At 38.6% G+C, this 20,598-nt stretch overlaps 1 protein-coding gene across 2 annotated transcripts; it reads left to right on the top strand.

Moving 5' to 3' along the window:
* Positions 1–20: 20 nt before the first annotated feature.
* EXOSC7 (exosome component 7) lies at positions 21–19,992 on the top strand. Of its 2 annotated transcripts, XM_051611672.1 has the most exons (8): positions 21–129; positions 847–948; positions 1,566–1,660; positions 7,200–7,365; positions 11,073–11,143; positions 15,589–15,712; positions 16,184–16,339; positions 19,385–19,992. In XM_051611672.1, exons 1-8 carry the CDS (start codon positions 73–75, stop codon positions 19,487–19,489), a joined length of 876 nt encoding a protein of 291 aa, XP_051467632.1. In that variant the 5' UTR covers positions 21–72; the 3' UTR covers positions 19,490–19,992. The 2 variants fall into 2 exon arrangements, with proteins under 2 accessions (XP_051467632.1, XP_051467633.1); XM_051611673.1 differs by lacking the exons at positions 21–129; positions 847–948 and adding an exon at positions 963–1,239.
* Positions 19,993–20,598: the final 606 nt, after the last annotated feature.

Here is a 20,598-nt window from a genome sequence, read left to right as displayed (position 1 = left end):
CGGGGGTAACGGCGGCGCGAGGGCGCCGGAAGCGGAAGCGCGGGAGGGCGGCGCCATCCGGTGGCGGGAGGCATGGCGGCCGTGGTGCTGAGCGAGGCGGAGAAGCTCTACATCGTGCATGGCGTCCAGGTAGCGGCGGCGGCAAAGGGGCGGGGGGGGGGCTTGGCGGGGAGGCCCCGGGATCCCGGGGAGGCGCGGGGGCGGCAGCAGCCGCCGCCCCGAGAGCGGGGAGGCGGGCCGGCCCGCCCCGCCCCGCGGTGCGCAGACCCGACTTCTTCCCGTCGTCAACGTGCGATGCGCTGGGGGAGGTTCCCGCGGGGAAGGGCTGCGCCTTCTGCCCAGGGTGGGAGCTGCATCTTCCTGCAGAGACAGCGGCTTTCATGGCCACGAGCTGTGCGGTGTCTGAGGAGGCAGGATGCTTGTGACAGATAAAAGCGTTTAGAAGGCCGGTGGTATGTGTGTTTGTCTGCTTGGTCCTAATTACACATAGGAAGGTACAGAACCTGAGTATAGCAGAAGAGACCCATGCTGTGTTAGTTAAAATAACTTTCAAAGCCAAGACCTTGACACTTTTGTAGTCTGGAGCTTTCTGTTGAAGCAGGGCAGAAGGGGTTTAAGTCTGTCTGCAGAGAGCTTGGTGCAAGCTTCAGGTAAATAGAACGGAAAAGTGCAGTTGGTTCTGCTGCAGGCTTCAGGGAAAGTTAGCCATGAAACCAGGAGCTCTTGCTACTCTGTTAATTCTACTGCTGTGTTTAGGGTAGGAACAGAAGCTTTAAAGTCACAGGTTCTTTTTTAGCTTTTCATTACTGATTCCCTTGAGCATGGTATCTTGATTGTTGTTCTTAGGAGGACCTTCGTGTAGATGGTCGTGGCTGTGAAGACTACAGATGTGCAGAAGTAGAAACAGATGTTGTATCAAACACAAGTGGCTCTGCAAGAGTAAAGCTGGTTGGTACATTTCTTGGGGTTCGTGTACCTTGCTGGTTTATGTTAAGTGTTTTCAGAGTAACCAAGGTGACTTGTAGATCAGTTGTTGTGTGTGTAATAAAGTTTGAGTATATATAGCACTAACTGAAACTGTGGGTTAAGGAAACAATGACAGGATGTGTAATTCATTCAGGCTGGTTTAGGCATTTGATCTTGAAAAATGAAATTATTGTGCCTAATCATTGGAAAAAATATTTCTGTACCTTTACAGTGAAGCAAAACTACTTCCAGCATTTGTTGACTGTGGAAAAGGTAAGTACACTGTGCAGTATTATTAAGGTTCTGCAGATTCCAGAACCAAAATGATAGAAGAAGTCATGGGTATGAAGAGTGGGGGTTTTTTTAACCTAGAGAAAGCTAATATGTGTGGTAATTATTTGAAGAAACTTTTTAGGCTTAACATTTTCTTCTAAAGCCTTTCCTTGTTTAAAAAAAAAAACTGAGATGATTTTAAGTTCACTCTGATAGAGTGATGGGTGCAGCTAACAGAAAGGTAGAAATTGCAGCTTACCATAGACATTTAAATAATGTTTTTGTGAATATAATTCTATTTGTTTGATGTGGTTTTGTTTTAACAGGGACACACTGATATCTTGGTGGGTGTAAAAGCTGAAATGGGGACACCAAAGTTGGAGAAGCCAGATGAAGGTTACCTTGAATTCTTTGTTGACTGGTTAGTATTCTGGAAGAGGAAGAAATAGATCTAATACTTGGAATACAAGGGCAATCAGATCTTACCGTTCTTCTGAAGTTTATACCTTTATTCCACATTTGAGTAATAGAAACAAGTTGCTTTACTCTTTCAACAATGGTGAATGTTCAGAAAGTTTCTGCTTGCTCTGCAGACCTAAAATAAGCAAAACAATAGGAGTTAAAGAATGAAATGAGGTTAAAAAAATAATCCCAAATTGCATAGCATGATTGCTGCTGGAAAGGGTAACTGTTCAGTTACCTGTGCATGTAACGTGACTTCATGACTACAGTGTCACTTATCTTTTTTACAATGATAGAATAGAAAAAATGTCTCTGAAAAACAAAGTGTTCCAGAAGAAAAGAACTGACTGTTACAGACTGTACTTCAACTGTACTTAAAGGATTTTGCTTACTTTGTCTTTGAAAGCAGTGGAAATAGTTTGAAATGTGTTTAAAAAATAAAATCCTCGTTGTAAACTTCAGATGCAAAAGTTGATAAGAATATTTACATACTGTATTTATCTATTAATTGGTATTTCATTAACTACAAGGGTATTTGTTTTTAATCATATTGCTGGCTTTGTGCTACAAATGGACTGTTGTTTGTCCTGGCAGTCTTCGTAGGGGTTGAATTATGAAGGAAGCTAGAAGAAAACTGAGAGCTCTTATGTTCAGATGGCTCTGACATACCATAGTGACATCTCAGCATTATTCCAGACTGTCTGAAACTACAGTATCCGTGTCTTGCACATTTCCTTTATGAAATAATGTGTTTTGGGAACCTCTCACAAAAGCCTTGGCATTGTTAAGTTGGCTTTTCTGCATTTTTTTATTAAAAACAAAAAATGTTGCTACTTTGACATTAAACTGATACACTATTAATAAAGCCAAGGTGTGAGAGCTGCTGAGTAAGTAGACCTAAGTGGCCAAATCTGCCTTAACATTTGTATCTCTGCCACGTTATGCAGCCTTATCTAATCCTTCCTTTGCATATCATGATGTACCTGTTAACTGGAAAAGTGTGGTTTGTAGAGGGAAGGAGTCACCTATGAATTAATGGTTTTTCTGCAATGACTGCTCAAAGAATGTAAGAGAGGAAGATGATCTCAACTGTGGCCCTGCTGTTAGAGAAGATCTGAGCTGGACTGCTTTCTAAAACTCATGAATGAAATATTTTGAATAGTACCCACTTTATTCTAGTGGCTTCTATATGAAGTCTGTCCAGTGACAGCAGGGATATTTTCTTAGGGAAACGAGCATTCTGTGGAGATGTTGCAATTCTGTGACACTTATTTCATATGTAAATAAATGTTAGAAACACTTCAACTTGTTAGATTCATGTTAGGTTTTCTTTTCTAGCTGCTAATCTAGTGATGACAGGGAGATATGCAGCAGTATTGTGCAAGATGGGTTTTATCAGTTTTAGAAATAGGTAATCCTTACTTTCTCTGGCAGCACAGCCCAAAAGCCTGATTTTAGAGAGGGCAGTCACTTCTCACATGCTTGTGTTGCCAGGGAAAGGTGACCTCTAGCCTCCAGAAAGATCCAAAAGACAAAATGTGAAACTAGGAGCAGCTTGTTCTGTACCAAGCGAAATGAGATGCTGTCAGTGCTCTGATGCTTTTCCAGGCTGCCACTGGGTGGTAGTAGCTGAACGTAGTTTGATATGCTGCATCTCCTGAAGTTCCTGTGTGCTCTACTTGGCTTTGATATTGTTGAAACTAATAGTAAAAACTTAGACTGCAGTGTTTGCTCTCTTAAAATCCTTTGTTCCTGAAGCTTTCATGGTTTCTTGAACTGCTGAAAAGAATTACATATTGGATCATATATGTAAATATCTGTCCCAAAACTCAATTTTTCTGCATTCTGTTCTGAGTCCTCAACCTAAAATTTGAGAATCACATTTTGTCCAGTTTTGAGACAGACTTTCGTGCTACTCTCTGGAAGAGATTATTTTTGGGGCACTGATTTATGGTAACTAGACATTCATTATCATAGAACAAGTCCATGCCTGGTGTGATGTCTTTACTGCATTGTTAGCACTGGAGAAGACACTCATTCTGGCCATTGATGTTGAAAGACTACTTTGTCTGCTTTTCTCAAGATTGAGTTTTGTCCTAATACTCACATGTTAGGGTTGGTTTGTTTGGTTGTTTTTTGACTGAAGCAAAGATTTATCATTTTCAAAGTGTAAGAAATAACAAACAGAAAAAAAGCAGACATCTGAATTTCTTGCATGCGTGAGGTTTTGTTTGTGGAATTAGGGAAGCAAGGAGTATATTTGTCCAAGTCTGGCCATCTGTTTCTCCACGTTGAAGTCCAGACATGCTTTTCTTCCAACTGGAAGAGTGGGCCTATTTCACTGGTGCCTGCATGGGAGTCTCCCTCAGGTAGGATGTTAAATATTATAGATGAAACGAGGTCCTCCAAATCATAGAAGACAGAATTGCAAAACAGCCACGTCAGCATCCTCTTAGGTGTTCCTCAAGTGCTGTTCCTTTGTGTTTTATGGGGAAAATGTTAACTTCAAATAAATTTTAGTATAGTCAGTGAAGAAGTTGCTTGAATGGTGGCTGCAGGAGAGGAACCTTTCTTCCCCTTGTCTCTCCTACAGCAACTGTTCTTTGCAGAGTCCAGAGGCAAACTAGTGCATTTTGAAAGAATAAAATGTTTTTACATTTTTGATGGTACTTTCTCTATTAAAGATGGTCTGTAGTGGATTTAGCTCAGTTTTCAGAGAGAAACACCCTCTGATGCTTGAGTAAAAACAGTTTCAAAGTCTCTTAAGTGCATGTTCCTTTTGGATGGGCCGCGTGGTGAAAGTGCCTGACCAGACAAAGACCTGAATTGCTACATCCAGAGTTACTAGTTTGACTAGACTAGATCCAAATCCTGGTTAGCCAAATTCTTTGTAGAGTCATAAGCCTGAATATCACCATAATAATATTAACACAGTTCAACAGCATCTGGGCCTGAATTCAGGTCTGGTTTGGGACTGCCTTGGTAGTCCAGATATGTCATAAGTGTGATATTTTCTGGCTGCTTTCTGGAAGGGTAGAGTATTAGTGAGGTGGTTTAATGTACTGCTGATTATAAAACAGTGAATTTGCCTTTTTTTATTATTTTATGCTTCTTTTAGTGCAAGAATAGAAATCTGGCATTAGTTGCTTAAATAAATATAGTTTTTAAGTGAAGAATACCCTCTGTGTAGTGAAGCCCTTGTATACTTGGAAAATATCTGTAAGCTTATGTTTAATTCACTGTTTTATCTCTATCATCATTACTTACATTGTAGATTACAGTATATTAATGGCCTGAGCAACAGATGAAAAGTACTTTACTGTGATAAAAAGGTTTTGACTGGCTTTGAAAGTAGAGATCTGTAGTAGAAGCTCATTTAGGAGTCTTGGTTGTTACACAATGTGATGCTGAATTAAAATTACATTCTGTTCAGGAGTAGAAATTCTTTGCTCTACTTGACCACTGCTAAGTTCCTTCTGTGCTCCATAAAACAAGCTTTTCGACATTTTTCCTTTATTACTGTGTTAAATCACCCCTTTTTCAAATTTTACCCAGTGTAAATTACTGCAATAGTCTGTGAGCATTGGGTGGCAGTATTTACCATATAATTATTATAATCTTACCCTGCTAGAATTACTTTTTTATTTCACATTGATTGCAAGGAGTTGAAGTGTAAAATAATAATAGAATTAAGATGCAGTGAAATTTGCAATAATATTCCAGTTGAGTCTTACATTCTTCTCATCCACTGTCAAAGACAGCAGCCATTTATAATGAAAATCTACATTTGATAAAACTTCATATTTAGAAGTAATAATGACATATAGACAGAGGTTTGTGTAATTCTTTTCAATTTGGCATAGGAGTCATAATGCTTGCATAGCCTTACTTTAAAGAGAATGGTTTAAAGAGAATGATTTTGGTCAGTGAAAGCTGCTTTTCCTGGGAGTGCTTGCTTAATACAACCTAAAGGCCCAACTCAGCATATGTCCAGATGTGAGTTATACTTAGATATGGTCCTGTCTTATAAAATTGGTGTCTAATATCAACGCAACTGCAAATAATAGTATGTCACACTTGCAGCTCTTAATGGAGTGGCAGATGCAGTTCAGAAGAATATGTCAGGGTTTGACTGACAGTAATTTATTTTTTTAAGTATGCATAATGCTGGTTATAGAAGCAGTAAATAACTTCTGTAAAATTCAGTAGCTCTCCCTGGCACTCTTGAGTTTTCATCAGTTCTGCAAAAGAACAAGTAAGAAGAATTACTGTGAGGTAAGGACTTCCCTTGCAGGCTCTGCAGTCTTGTTGATGTAGCTCACTTGATGGTTTAAGTCATACCAAAATAACATGGATCCTCAGTTGCTGGGTTTTTTTAAGGTGAAGGGATTATATTCCAAGACTTTGTTTTCTGCTGTATATTTGCATTCCTGTGGTGTTCTTGTTGAAAGAGCTGAGAGTTTCTATCATATAAATGCAAAATATATGCCCAGTCAGGAGAATACAAGGTTTTGCTATTATACATTTTGAACATACTAACTACTTCTGTGGAACCACCTCCATTCCTGTGTTCTGTAAGGAGAAATTAATTTGGGGGAGGTCTGACTGGTTTATTTAAAAACAAGATCTGCAGTAAGTGCCACGGATGCACTGCTTGGGAATGCTCTTGCCTTCTCTATAAGCTAGAATATTTGCTGTTTTGCTGTATATGCATCTCTGGACGTTGCTGCTCGATGTCATTGTGACTTGGAAGTGTGGCTTGTTTAATTTTGTTTGTTGTCCCCTCTTTTTTTGTAGGCTTGTTTTCTTTTATTGTTCAAATTTTGTTCTGTGTACAGAATTTTTGGCTGTGTAGAGGATCCCAGCACTTTCTTGCATGGCATCTTGTAAACAAACTTAATTATGTTGGAATCAGGGATGTAAAGACCAGACACTTTTGTCAGATCCCTTCTGGAAAAAACATTCTTTAGTTGCTGCTCTACATAAGCTGCAGTTGTTGTCTGTAAGGGGCTGGATAGCAGGCCCCACACTCAGCAGAGGCAGTCATGTCACTTTAAAAAGAAAAAGTATATTCTACTTGTTTTCTCAGCCACTTTCTTGTCTTACTAATCTAACATTGAACTCTTAATAGTCTGTCTTGTTAGCTGTTCTGAACTTAGTAGAGATTTCTCTTACCTTTTAAATTTTGAAAGGGTTGAGGTGACAGAAGGTGAGAGTGCTTAAGAAGTAATCCCTGAGAGGATTCACCAATTTTAATGTTGTAACTTGGAAAGTGAAGATACTAGTGGAATTCAATTAGTATCAGAATTTGTAGCAAAATGTAGGTATACTATCTGCATTAAGACATCTTAATATGCAAAATGGAAATAATTTCTTCAAGGATAGGAAGCTTATTCTTACACAAACAAATCCTTAGATGTTTCTGATGCTTTAATAAATGTTCTTTGCTTATTGGCTGTTTCAAGTGAAAGTTGTGTTGTTTTTTTTTCTTTATCTAGTTCTGCAAATGCTACTCCTGAGTTTGAAGGCCGTGGAGGAGAAGAGCTTGGCACAGAGATAGCAAATACACTCTACAGAGTATTTAGCAGCGAGAGCAGCGTAGACTTGAAATCACTTTGTATTAATCCCAGGGAGCACTGCTGGGTTCTTTATGTTGATGTATTGGTAAGTAAGGAAATGAAAACTAAGATTCAAGGAGGGTTTTCAAGGCACAGACTGACTTAGCATAACTGTGTGCATTTTCTAAGAAAAAAAGCTTTTCATAATGTGATATAGTGCTTCACAGTATGGATGGCCATCTTCTTTTGCATCTGCCTAATCATAGTTAATCACTGCTTCCAGCTGTCTCTTTCTGCTCTTGATGCTGCTTCTCCACTGCAGAGCTAATAAAACACTGAATACTCCAAATCGTGTCTCAGATAAAAACCAGTGACTTCGTACTGACAAGGAAATTGCCTCTAAAGAAGGTTAAACGTTTTTGCAAGCTAGATATAACTGCAAATGTGTCATTCTGATGAATATAAGTTAGCATGGTGTATGTTAGCCCTTACATAACCATTCATCCTGTCTAGCTTTTTGCACCATTATCGTAGTAATTCAGTGAAGAATTAGTAAAAAAAAATTAAAAAAAAAAAAAAGATTTCTGGCAAAAGTTATGTTTGTCCTTGACAGGTTTTGATGAAAGCTGTATGCAGGTGTCGGAATGTAGAATTTAAAACTGAATATTTCTTTCCATTAAAAAAATGGACACTGAATTTCATGCATGTGAATCTTAGCCATGCAGCAGCTCAGTTTCCAAACTATGCTGTATTTAAAGCACTCTGTCATGGGAATTTAATAGAAGTTTGCGAGTCAGACTCTCCTGAGCATTATTTCCAGTTCTTACTGGTCCAGAGTTGGGTTTCTATCTGTCAAATTTGTAACTGAAAATATGTTGAAAGATCTTGCAGGAATCCGTTCATGTCTGTGAAGTGAGTTGCAAAAATGTTAAGCTGTATTGCCAAAAACATTAAATACAGGATTTTGTGAAACGAAACAGGAACATTCAGACTAAGACCTAGATAAATGTGAAAATTAGTCCATTAGGTGTTGCTGTAGTATTAGCCTGATTATGGTAGATACAATATATATATATATTCCGTGACTTAGTCTGCATACAGAATGATGAAATGTGTACCAGTACTGAGTACTTTAATAGTCCTAGTCACCAGCTTATTGGAGCTTGGCATAGTTTAATAGTGAATGAAGTGTTAGTTCTGAGAAATCACACTGGGACCTTTAGTTACTGGGTAATAACAAGCAGAGGTACAGAATATTAAATGCTGTGCTTATTTAAGCAATGTACTGCTTAATGTTGCATAAACACTGCATAAGCAAAGACTCTCATAAAGCTGACTGCTGCAGAAGTAGTTCTGTGTAGCTTTGTATGAGGTATAACTGGTCATTCTTCCTGGACAAATCTGCTGCTTGTCCATAGTAAGAGAAAAAAACAGTATTTTTATGTTGTTAGTTGTATCAGAATAAATAATTTCAAGATCTATGCTATGTGATGGATTATACATTCAGCTTTGTTTACAGTGCCAATAAAGAATTTGTTGTAGGTTTGTAACTAGGACTCTAAACTTGATGAGTCTATTTAATGTCATGTTCTGCAGAGGTTTTGTGTGTGAGCCATTGAAGAGCTGCTGGTATAATTTGAACAAGATACTGTTAGTCTCTTTATTCTCTTCTACACCCCCACCCCACTTTTTTTTTTTCCACTCCAGACCTCTGTATTTTCACAATTTTAAGGTATTTGTACTAGTTTCTCTTCTAAATAGAAGACATGTATATCACATGTGATAGTTTATGCTTGATGTAGGTGTGTGATGCTTACTGAATAATTTCTGTAGAGCTCTATTTTAATAGTACATGGTGGAAGTATGAGACTTGTGCTAGTATAAGGCACTACATACAAGTGATTTTATTGATTGAGGAAGGCAGATTCTAAATATAGTAACTGCTTATGGAGATTCCTTTGGGTGATGTTTTCCCTGGGGATTGTTTACATTCGTGTTTGCGTTTACGTAAGTTTGTCCCTGCTTATAGCAGGGAGGTTGGAACCTGATGATCTTTAAGGTCCCTTCGAACCTTAACCATTCTATGATTGATTCTGTGATTGTGTTGCGTAGTTAAGTTGGAGAGAAAATAATCCTTAAATATGTCAGGAGCCTGAAGCTACTGGTACTTTGTGTTCAGGTGGGAAGGTAAGCATTTTCAAGTGTCTCAGTCCAAAAGAAAAACCCAGAAAGAATGTTGTGAACCTGGAGATACTCCATTGCTGTGTCATTTAGCTATGTGCACTTCAACTGAAGCATGCCTCTGTAGTCAGCTCCTGTGTATAAACAAAAGTTGAGATATGCAACCAAAAAAAGATATGTGTAGGTGTAAACAAAATGTGAGATATGCAACACTCCAAAGGAGAGGATCTCAGTACAAGGTGCTTAAGCTGAGAAGAGGGTTCATTTCTTTTGAAGGGATTGTACTGTCCTTGATACAGGCTGTGTTCCTAGCCTGTAGGTGCCACTGTAATACTGATAAGGCTTTAGAAAAGCAGCCTGAACAAAAACCTAGCAACAGTGCATGCATATCCCATTGTGTTTTAATAATAAAGATTTTATGGGGCTTATTGTGTTATCCGGTAAAATCCAATAATAACTGAAAGTGGCAAGTTAACCTCTCTGCATCCAGCAGCTGTTTTTAAAGAAACAATTTGATGGCCTTTGTATTAAGCTTTCTAACCCAACTTTTTGTAATTTTTTTTAAACACAATTCAGTCTGTCTTCATAAAAATAAGCTGTCTTTCTAGAATATCTGATTTATTATTTGCTCCCAGGGCAGGAGTTTATCTCGTTCTTAAATAGATTTTGAAGAACAATCAATGCAATCAGTGTTTCAAAACTTGCTTTCCTCTCATCACACAGCATAGATTGATGTAACAGAGAAGCATCTATATATTCTTGCCAAAGTAGTTTCCAATGCTTTCTGAGGATGTGTGTGTTCACAGATTAGTACTGGTAGCTGAGAGTGGTGTTTGAGTTGCCTGTCAGCCTATAGAAAGTATTAGAAATTATAGGAGCCCTGCCTTTTTATCTAGTATGCAGTTCTCTTTTCTGATCTTCATGAGAAGAAACTAAGCTAGACTCCCTCCACACACTTTTAATTCAAATAATAGTGTTACCAACAAGTAGACTTTGACATTAGGATTTCCTTAGATCTTTTTCAGCTACAAGACAAACCTGCTGATGACTCATTTTTTCTCTTAAGAATAGAGAATAAATAACGATGTGCCTTCATTTTTATGCCTTCTATAACTACCTTTTCATACCATGTCTTGGGTGACAACTTGCATTGCTTCTTTGAAAACAATTCTACCAATTGAGTTTGTCCAGCTGATATTTAAAAAAGACTCTAGTTTGAAATGAAGTATAGAAAATGGTTTGGCTCAATTTAACATTAAAGAATGAATGTGGAGAGTTTATAACAAGTATTTTGGTCATAGTCTAGTTCAGGACTTTAGTAAGAGAAGAGTAAGAACAGCAGTGATTTCAGTTCAACTTCTACTATTATATTTTATCATGAACTTTATTATGAAGTGCAGTAACTCTTCTATCTTGCATGTCTAATACACTCAGCTGAAATCTTAATTTCATATCTATTATTTATTTTCATAGATAGGCTTTAAAGACAACTTGGTTATTTTTAAAAAAAAAAACTGTCCTGGTTCTTAATTTTGTGCCTTTTTCATGTAGATTTAAGTAAAATAAAGACTTAGAGGCACTAGCCTGATTTTTTTTTTCTTTCTCTCAAGGGATTCTTTTTTTCCTCCTCAGTTATTGGAATGTGGTGGGAACCTCTTTGATGCAATCTCTATCGCAGTGAAGGCAGCTCTCTTTAACACAAGGTAAAGCACAGATCTCATTTTGTGTGAGTGGCATTGGAATTGGAAGAGAAGTGCTCTCTGTGAGCTATAAGCGTTTTTAATGCTTAGTTATTTAAGTTAGGAAAACCCAATTCAACTTGCATTCAGATACAGGGCAGTCCATTTGCATGCAAGAAGCATGAACTTTAACTCAATTTCTAATAAGTCTCAAATTGCATTATATGCACAGCCAGGCTTACTATATAATTTATGTTCTGTAGCCAGGTCCAGAAAACATTATCTTGACCATATTGTTTTGTTGCAAGTAGTTGGCCTTTGTGTTGATGCCTTGTGCTTTTGAAATAAGAAGTATTTACTGATACGTAATGCTCCTGAATAAGAAACTCCCTATCAGTGTCACTTCACATTTGTAACTAGCCTTGTTTTCCTACTTCTTTCTTATTAACTGTTAGTCCAGAATTCTGTTTAAAACTAAGAGGCAAAAATGGTGGTGAGAGATTGTGAGCACAGGGACATGATTTGTCTTTAAAAGAACTTTGCCCTGTGCATTTTAATTAAAAAAAAATCCAAGAACAAAATCTAGTAGAATGAATGATGCAAGTGCTCTGTGTGTGCTTTAAAGGTAACATTCAAGAATATTTTGTCTAATCCACCGGAGACTACAATTTGTATATATTGCTGAGAAATTCCCCATGTTAATCAAGTCTCAATAGTAACTTTAACAGTAGATTGGTTTTGTAGCAGTAGGTAGTACTGTCACAAAAATAATGGTTCATAAGAGTTGACAGTACACTAAAAAGAAACACCTTGGTCTCTGCATGTGAGCTGCCAGGATGGAAAACTCATATGGTTAAAACAGTTTCTCCATTGCAAGTTATTTTAACCATATCCAAGACATGTACTTTATTTACAGGATAACTAGGTCTTTTTTTCTTATTTCAGCCAGAATCCTAGTTCTGAATAAAGAGAAAAGATAATATAAAAAGTAATTACATAACTGCTGCTTTGGGAACATGGGCAACATATAAAGTGTCATTGTTTCCATGATTCTGCTGTATTTTCATTCATCTGAAAACTGTATCTTTGATATAATACTTAATCTGTGAGCAAATATCCATAGTCTTCTGGAAGTCTGATATGAAGTAAAAATGTGGTACAGTGTGACATAATACAGACACTGTTGATTTTTGACCTGCAAAAAACCTGTCTATTGATTTAAGCAGGGAATGCTAGTACATCTGATCTCATACAAGCTCATAAAGTCAAGAGGTGAAACTCAAAGTGAAAACTTGTCCTCATTTACTATTCCTTCTCCCTTTCCAGTGGTACCTACAAAGTTTTCTTTGGATTGACACAAGGTTGTTTACAATGGCTCCATAAAATATTATTGTCCAAAGCAAGACAAGATGTCAGTTGGAAGATTAAGTGTTCTGAACTTTGCTTGACATGTGTGTCCCTCTTTGAGTCTTACTTGCCTTTCATAATCTGTTTACAACCAATTTTTTTTTGTTTTAAGTGTTTTCAGATCTTTGTCAGCCTTGACTGCAGCCATGGAATCAAGAACAGGGAGCTCAAGCAGCTTTATTTTTTCTTTGAAGCTACAATTTTTAGGTATTCAGCTAGGCTTTTGAACACCTCAGCTTCATCCCTAAAATCTCTTATCACTTCTTTAATAGCTACGAACACAGTTTTCTTTTGCTCCAAGTAAATCCAAAATCTTAACTTAAGGAATTTTTGCTGAAGAATTATGGGATTTAGATCTTTTTGACCTGACTCACTGCATCACCTTCAGGCATGAAACAACGACAATATGACTGACTTTTTTAGGGGGAACCATTTACACCTTGGAATTTTGTATTGTTCATTGTGTTTTAAGAACTATATCAAGATCATGTGCAAAAGATAGCAGATACCAAACTTTCTTCTTCATTGTGTCTCCAAGGTGTTTAAGGCTGGGTTCATCCAAGATGGAGGTAGATACTGCAAAATGCACACTTGGCTACTGTGTAAGGATTTAAGATTAAACTTGATCCTGTGGAATGTGCCTGCTTGCACACTGAGGCAATAGAAACTAGGCAGTTATAAAAGCTACAGAGTTTATAACACAAGAGCCTTGCAGGTATTGTGGCATTTTGCTGGGCAGCAGGGTAGAGGCAGAACTGATGCCTGCTTGCAAGGGTAGAACTGGTTTTGCAGCTGTGAGGTCTGGGTCTGCAGTACACAGGAAAGAACATTGTTCGTTATGTGCCTTAAGTCCTGCTGTACAGATTTCTGCCCTGATTAGTTGCAGGAATCAAAACAGAAAATTTGAAGTTGCAAAGTAAACATGCATAGCTAGTTCTTAAGATAAATCTTCACAAGGCGGGAAAGGAAATCTCCAGGTTTTTGGAAATGCTTTTTGCTACACTCTCTTTGTTCAGTTTTTGTGTGTATATACCCCCTTTTTCTGCAACTGTGATGCTTGGTCAACTATCTTTTTGCCACTGCAGTAGTTCTAATTTGTACCTCTCTCATCTGTTCTTGGCCAGAACAGCTCCTTGCAGGCATTTTTCAGGTATTAATTCTGGCAACTTCTTGCAGACCAAACATTGCTCTGGTTTCATAGCTATGTTAGGATGGAGTTAAAAATCACGTAATCTCACAGATTTTCTTGAAATCCTCCTCCTTGTTAAACACGGCTCTGATACATAGTTTTTGTCTAGGCTGTTGTCCAGTGTTGTCCATTCTGCTGTGTAGCTTGAGGGGTAGTCATGTTGTGACTTTTTTCTATCACTTTTTAATGGACTATTTTTAACTTGAAAATAGGCTTCGATGCATTTCCAGCGAGTTGCAGAGCATTTTGAGTTTGATTTCACGAAAAAGTACACATGGCAGTTGTTCTCCGTACTGAAAGTTTTGGGTTTAGCTTGGCTCAGGCCAGTGTTCTTGTAGGGAATTTGTTCTCACTGAAGCAGGGTTAGCAACCATGAAGTACTCACCTCTAGGACTCTTAGCCACAAATAGCTACAATACTCTTCTAAGGAACAACAGAAATCACTTTGCATTGGTGGGGAAAATGTTTGCTGTATCAGTCTTCCCCTTTTAAAAGAAGTTTGGTACAGAATGCATAGAAGAATGTAACCTCCAGAGTCTAGATATAAAAGACAGTGCTAATGTGAAAGTACTAATATAAAACCAGATTGTGGTTACATTCCACATGGTTGCCAAAGGTAGCTTTGTAGGGACATCTTGAAATATTTTAGGTTTTCAAGTACAAATGTGTGAAAGTGAGTGTGTGGGTTTTACTGGCCAGTAGAAGCAATTCTGTCAGTACTCCATCCTAGTAGGCACCTGGATAAAAGAGGATATGTAAGATGCTAATCTCCTTGGTGCCTTGAGAGACACCATCTTTTACTAAATTGTTTTAAATTACTTTATTCATTATACTAAGAAAACTGCGTTAATTCATGCTGGAAAAACTCCCATTAAGTGGCTATTTTAAATACGACACGTGTATCACTGATAAGGAGCCTGTCTAAGTCATTTCTGAGAGCTCATCACTCACAATTGACTAGAAAGCATTTCTTGGATTTCTGCCTGCCCGCTTTTTATCTCTGGTCATTGCTTTTGTCTACCTGTCCTTGGAACAGTAGAGTCTTCTGGCTCTTTAAAGGATGAGAATATTTTGCCAATCTTCCCATCTTGATAAAAGATTTTACTTATCTTTTACCTTTACATCAGGTCTTCTTAGTGTTATTCTTTCCTGAACAGGTTTATTACTTGTATTTGCTGATGTCACAACTTTGCCAAGCAATGCAGTTGCTGTAATTCTGGCAACTTTACTGTTGGGTTGCGAACCACGGTATGAATGGATTTAGTCTAGCTAATTTATTTCCTGTGCATCCATGCAGATTTACAAAGAATGTGTCAGAACTGATTTGTGCAAATTCCAAAGGAATCTCTCCCCATATATTAGTGTAAATAACAGTTCAAATTCTAGTAGTTTGAAATATGTAAATATGATCATGTTATCCTAAATGGGTGGTGATGAGCACTAGGACAAGAGGAAATGGGGTCAAGCTGTGCCAGGGGCAGTTCAGGCTGGATATTGGAAAAAATGTTTTCACAGAGAGTGGTGAGGCATTGGAACAGGCTGCCCAGGGAAGTGGTGGAGACACCATCCCTGGAGATGTTAAAAAAAGGGGTAGACATGGTGTTTAGTGGTTAGGGGTTGTAGGGTGGATGGTTGGACTTGATGATCTTGAAGGTCTTTTCCAACCTTGATGATTCTGTGATTCTATAAATATCTTCCCACTTTTTCTACCTGATCTCAGTGAGTGAGTTGTTAGTACTTTGATAACGTTCTGGAATGATTTTCTAAACATTTAACCTCATTTATAGGAAAGGGCACTTGTACACTTGAGACTGTATTACAGTAGTATTTGTTACCTGTTATAACAATGATTTTGCACATCTTGTTCCCACAGAATACCCAAAGTGCGTGTTCTGGAGGATGAGGAAGGCTCTAAAGAGATTGAGCTGTCTGATGACCCTTATGATTGTATTCGACTCAATGTGGATAATGTGCCCTGCATTGTCACACTAAGCAAAGTAAGCCTGACAAATTACCAGCTTTCTTAGAGACTTCAGTTTCTGTTAACTACACCAGCTGTTTATTTTTTCCCTAGAGATAAAACTTACGTTACAGAAGTGTACACTATATATACTTTTGTTCATCTTTGGTCTCCTAATTAAGCGTTTTTACTGTATAAGGGTTTTTTCACCACCTCTGACTTGAAGTTTCCTACTTGATACATTCTTAAAATGCATCTTCCTGCATGCAGATGGGTTGTTAATATTTTTCATCTGCTTCTTGCTCAACATCCAGAGCTGCAGATACTTCAGTATGTTAAAACGAATGGTCATTGTTGTGAGGCACAGATGTTGCATGATCTGCCTGGAGTTAAACCATGAGAATTTGCTGCTGGGGATGGATGTAAAAGAGCTACTGCTCAGTTTAACTTCTTAATAAAGAGCTTAGAGAACTGCAAATGAGTATGTCATTTTGTCACTAACTTGCAGATTGGATATAGACATGTGGTGGATGCTACCCTTCAGGAAGAAGCCTGCTGTTTGGCCAGCCTGCTTATTTCTGTGACCAGTAAAGGCACCCTCACTTCTATGAAGAAAGTGGGGAAGGGTAGCCTGGATCCTGAGAGTATTTTTGAAATGATGGAGGTAAGAGTTTTGAGCAGTTACTGTCTTTGATGATACTGGATGAACTGGAACTTGGGTATGTAGAAAGCTGCAGTAAGGACTAAGAGCAGAGGTATTGGTGCTTTTATTAGGTGCACAGGGGGCTCTCTGAAGGTCACAGGCAGTTCCTTTGAAACAGAATCTATGTGGTATTGAACATAAACAGAAAGAGTGGATGTTATCTAAAACTTTTAGATGCCTGAAACATATGGGACTCACATTTATTTCAGTCAAGTACTTCATAGCTGTAAGACTCTAAAGTTTAATTTTATAAACTTTGAGAGTATTTTTAAGGAGCATGTTCTCTCATTGTTTTCCTTAAAGACTGAAAGAGAAAAAATTGTAATGTGGTAAAGTCCCTACAGAAGTAGAGATGGTATTTGAATTTCTAGTGCATGGTGTTCTCTTCTAGCAAAACTCATTTATTTTGTAATAAGCTTACTGTTCTCATTTTACTGTTGTTTTACTTTGTGTCTTTGTTGGGTTTCTGATCTGCCCCTACTGCATGAAAATACTAGTATCTGGATGTTTTCATAACCACATAAGAATTCAATTTTAAACCTCTCTTCAGGCTCTTCTTAAATCTATCCTCTAGTAGAAATTCTCATGCCTGGGTTTGGCCTTGAGCATGAGACAGAAATGGGTTTTGAACTTAGAGTCAGAATGAAGATTAAATATTTCAAACTGTCTCTGCTTCCTAGAGATCCAGAACTAATTTCAGCCTGGCTGGAGTGAGGAATGCAGAAATTGGAGCCAAGTCTGAAAACAGTTGGTCTCAAGTGGAAGTTACATGCTTAGTGTATATGACACTTCGCTCTTTAATTATGTCGATTCAGAGTGGACTTTTTATTTGTATTCCGAAGTGTCAGTTTTCCCTCTTATCTGGGATCCTAAATAGGTTACATCCTATGGACATCTGGTGTGTCTTCCTTGATGGATTTTGAGTCCAATTCTAAATAAATGTCATAGAAGACTTGAGGTTTTGGCTCTAGGGCTGTCGTCACAAAGAGATGGCTGCTTAAGTCAGATACAGGTTCATGGTAGAAGCTGGCCTCTATGCAAATTATCTGCACAAAGCTTTGATCTGAGCCTCACTTTTGATCACTGTTTTCACTCTCTTTTGAGCCCTAAAAAGAAAACTAGCTTCTGCAGTTCCATTGTGTAGCCTACCCCCAAAGGCTGTGCTTGGGATTGTGTAATGCTTGTCTAAACACTAATCAGAAATGCATATGGAAGGTAACCATGGGAAATCTTCAAACCATCTTACTCTGCTTCCAAGAGCTTTAGTGTACTTGTACCTACTTGTTGGTGCAAGGAGTTAAAAGCTTAAGCTGATCACTCAGAGAGTTGTGCTGTCTGTCTTTCACTTGCTTTGGAAAGCATCTTCCCTCCTGGGTGGTGAGCAATTTGAAGGAGTGAGGGATAAAGCTGGTCAGAATAAACAAAGATGTTGTCTGTCAGGCCAGAGATTATCTGTTTGGCCCTGCCTCAAACTCAACAGCCTGATTAGGATACCAAGAAAAACAAAAAGGCCTGGGAATGTCCAGTGGAGGAGCTGCATAACCCTTGCTTGACACCTCCATCCCCTAATGATTTGGCTGCAGGTCAGAGAGTGTTCAGTTTTCCCTGCCTGGTAGGGAATGGATGTTCCTAGGACATATCTCTTAGGAAGGCAGCTTCATGGGAAAGTTTTGGGAAGCTGCCAGCATTAGGCTTTTTTTTTTTTTTTTTTACTGAGTTGATGATGCAGCCATAGGAGAGGCAAGCAGGAAAAAGAGAGCAACAATGTTGTGTGTTGTGTCAATACCCAAAGCTCTGCACCATTCCAGTTCACTTTGATCTGGTATGAGTGATGCTGTCCTGCATTGAAAAAGAATGCACAAAGTATATCACCCCTCAAAGCTCCAGGCTGCTGCTGACATTGTGTCCCAGTGCAGAGCTGTAACAATTCTTATGTGTGCCCCCCTTAGCATGACTTAAGAGTGTCTAGGATTGATAGCATCAAAGCTCTTTCCAATTTTCCTTTGGGACTGTGGGCCGTATTCTGTCTCCTGGTTCTTCAGTTGGAAATGTACCTCATTTTGAGGTTTGTGGAGAAAAGTGTCAACAGGGGAAAGAGCACTTTGTGGTCAGCTATATGGCAGGCATAGGCTTTGTTGCATAAATCGGTTAACTCAGATTATATAAAATCAGTTTATTATAATCTGTCTTTGGCTCTTTAGGGACAGGTGGGCTCTCTTCATCTGTGCATGCGTTCAGTATTTCAGGTCACTTAGAGAAACTCCAGAAAGCTCTAACAGGCACCACTGCCTTAAGGTCTTTATTTCAGCATTGCTCAATGTTTTCCTGTCCTGCAACTTACACAGTGCAATTGTGCCATGTGGGAGGAATAGAGGCTGGTGGTTTTCCATTGGTGGAGTTTATTTCTGTAAGGAAAACCTTCTGTTAACTCCTTTAATACCCTTGGACAGTACAAAATTGCACATCATCATGAAGGATCCATCTGTAGACTGATTTGGTGATGCAGCCAGTGTGCATTTTTGGCTTCTCTGGCCACATGACAGGGTGTTGAGCCAATTTAAATTCAGTCTCCTCATTCTGAGCACTTTCAGAAGAATTCACTGAACTTTGTGTTAGTAGGCTGCTTTGCTGGTCAGTTATCTCCTGTCGTCCGGCAGCATAGCATCTTGTGTGTGCTGACTAATTTGAATGTGTGCTTGTGCCTGATTTAACTTGTATTCCTGGGTGATCCAGCAGTGCACAGATCTGGTGCTAATGAGCATGGAATGCTTCTCTGATGAATGGGAGCACTGCCTTTATGTGTTCGTTTTTCCAGAACTCAATAAAATTTAAATGAAACTTCCACCAGCGTTATTTTTCTTAATTAAGATTACGTTTTTAGGATACCAGCTGTTGTGTATTAATCACTGAAGAGAAAACACTTGTCAAAGGGAAGTGTTCCATGAGAGTTGCTTTCCTGTTCGTAAGCATGGATCTCAGATTTGGTTTGCTTTCTTTGCATTGCAGACTGGAAAAAGAGTTGGCAAGTCACTGCACATCGCCCTTCAGAAGATTTTGGATGAAGAAGAGAGTTTGGGGACCTCCCGGCAGAAAGTTGGGTTTCTGGGATGAGTTTTTATTAAATGCTCACAACTGGTTTTAATTGATTGTGCAATCTTGTCAGTTTTTATATAGAAAGAGGATATATTTTTGTTCCAGTACCTTTATCCTTCTGGCTAAGAGGCTTTAAAAATGTTACTAATCCTAAAGAAAGCTACAGTTAAATGCAAATAAGGGAATTTGAGGTGCTTTCCATGTGGGTAACTGTCTGCACCAAGGAAGTGCACCAGCAGCAATTGATGCAATTGCCTGGGAAGCGTCTGAGTCTGTTTTCAGGAGTGACTTCTGTAGATTCCACTTAATTCTCATTGCATATGTTCCACTTCTGCTGACCAGCTGCTGTGTCCTAGAGCATACACAGGGAGCCTCAGTACGGCCCAAGCCACGTTTTGGGCCTCTTAAATTATTTTTTTTGTTCACCAGCCAGATGAGAACAGCATTTTGTGGAAAACTTCCTTTCAGATGTTCTTACTTTTATTTGAATAAAATGTGGTTAGATTTTACTATAAATACAATGTGGTCCAAAGTTTCTAATTCATGTTTTAAACCAAGATTTCTTTGCTTACTAGAGCCTGTCCCTTTTGCCAGTAATACAATAGTAACCTAGCCAAAACCTCTCACAGTGGCTAAGGAGAAGGGGCATGGCTATGGTAAAAAGGAAAAAAAGTTCATTTTCTAGGAGTTTGATAATTCGGCTAGAAAAGCATAGCAGCTGGCAGTAAAGATCCTTTACAGGGAAACAGAGAAGGTGACAGATAAGGTACCCAATCGAGTTGTATCAGCAGGTCTTCAAAGCAGTGGATTCCCTCCTTAAACCAGTTGGCTGGCCCAGCAAAGAGTAAGAGCTGTTTGTTTAGCAGGATAGGACGAGACAACAGATGGAAGAAGTTGAAGGAAATAGTTGTTTGACAAGAAGTTGATTTTTCAGCTTCAGGTATTAGAAGGATAATTTTGAAAAAAAAACAGTAATTGCAAAAGTTGCTACAATAATCCAGGAATCATTTAGCACTTACTAAAGCAGCATTTTCTGAAATTCCTGTTTTAATTCCTAAAATCAGATTAAGAACATTCTCTGCTCTGGAACGTGTTTGGTGGGGAGAAGGGGAAGCTTTTTGCTGAAG

Source organism: Apus apus, chromosome 2 (genome assembly GCF_020740795.1).
Source record: "Apus apus isolate bApuApu2 chromosome 2, bApuApu2.pri.cur, whole genome shotgun sequence".
Taxonomy (NCBI): domain Eukaryota; kingdom Metazoa; phylum Chordata; class Aves; order Apodiformes; family Apodidae; genus Apus; species Apus apus.
Note: the sequence above shows the minus strand (reverse complement) of the source record. Positions and strands in the feature narration are given on the sequence as shown.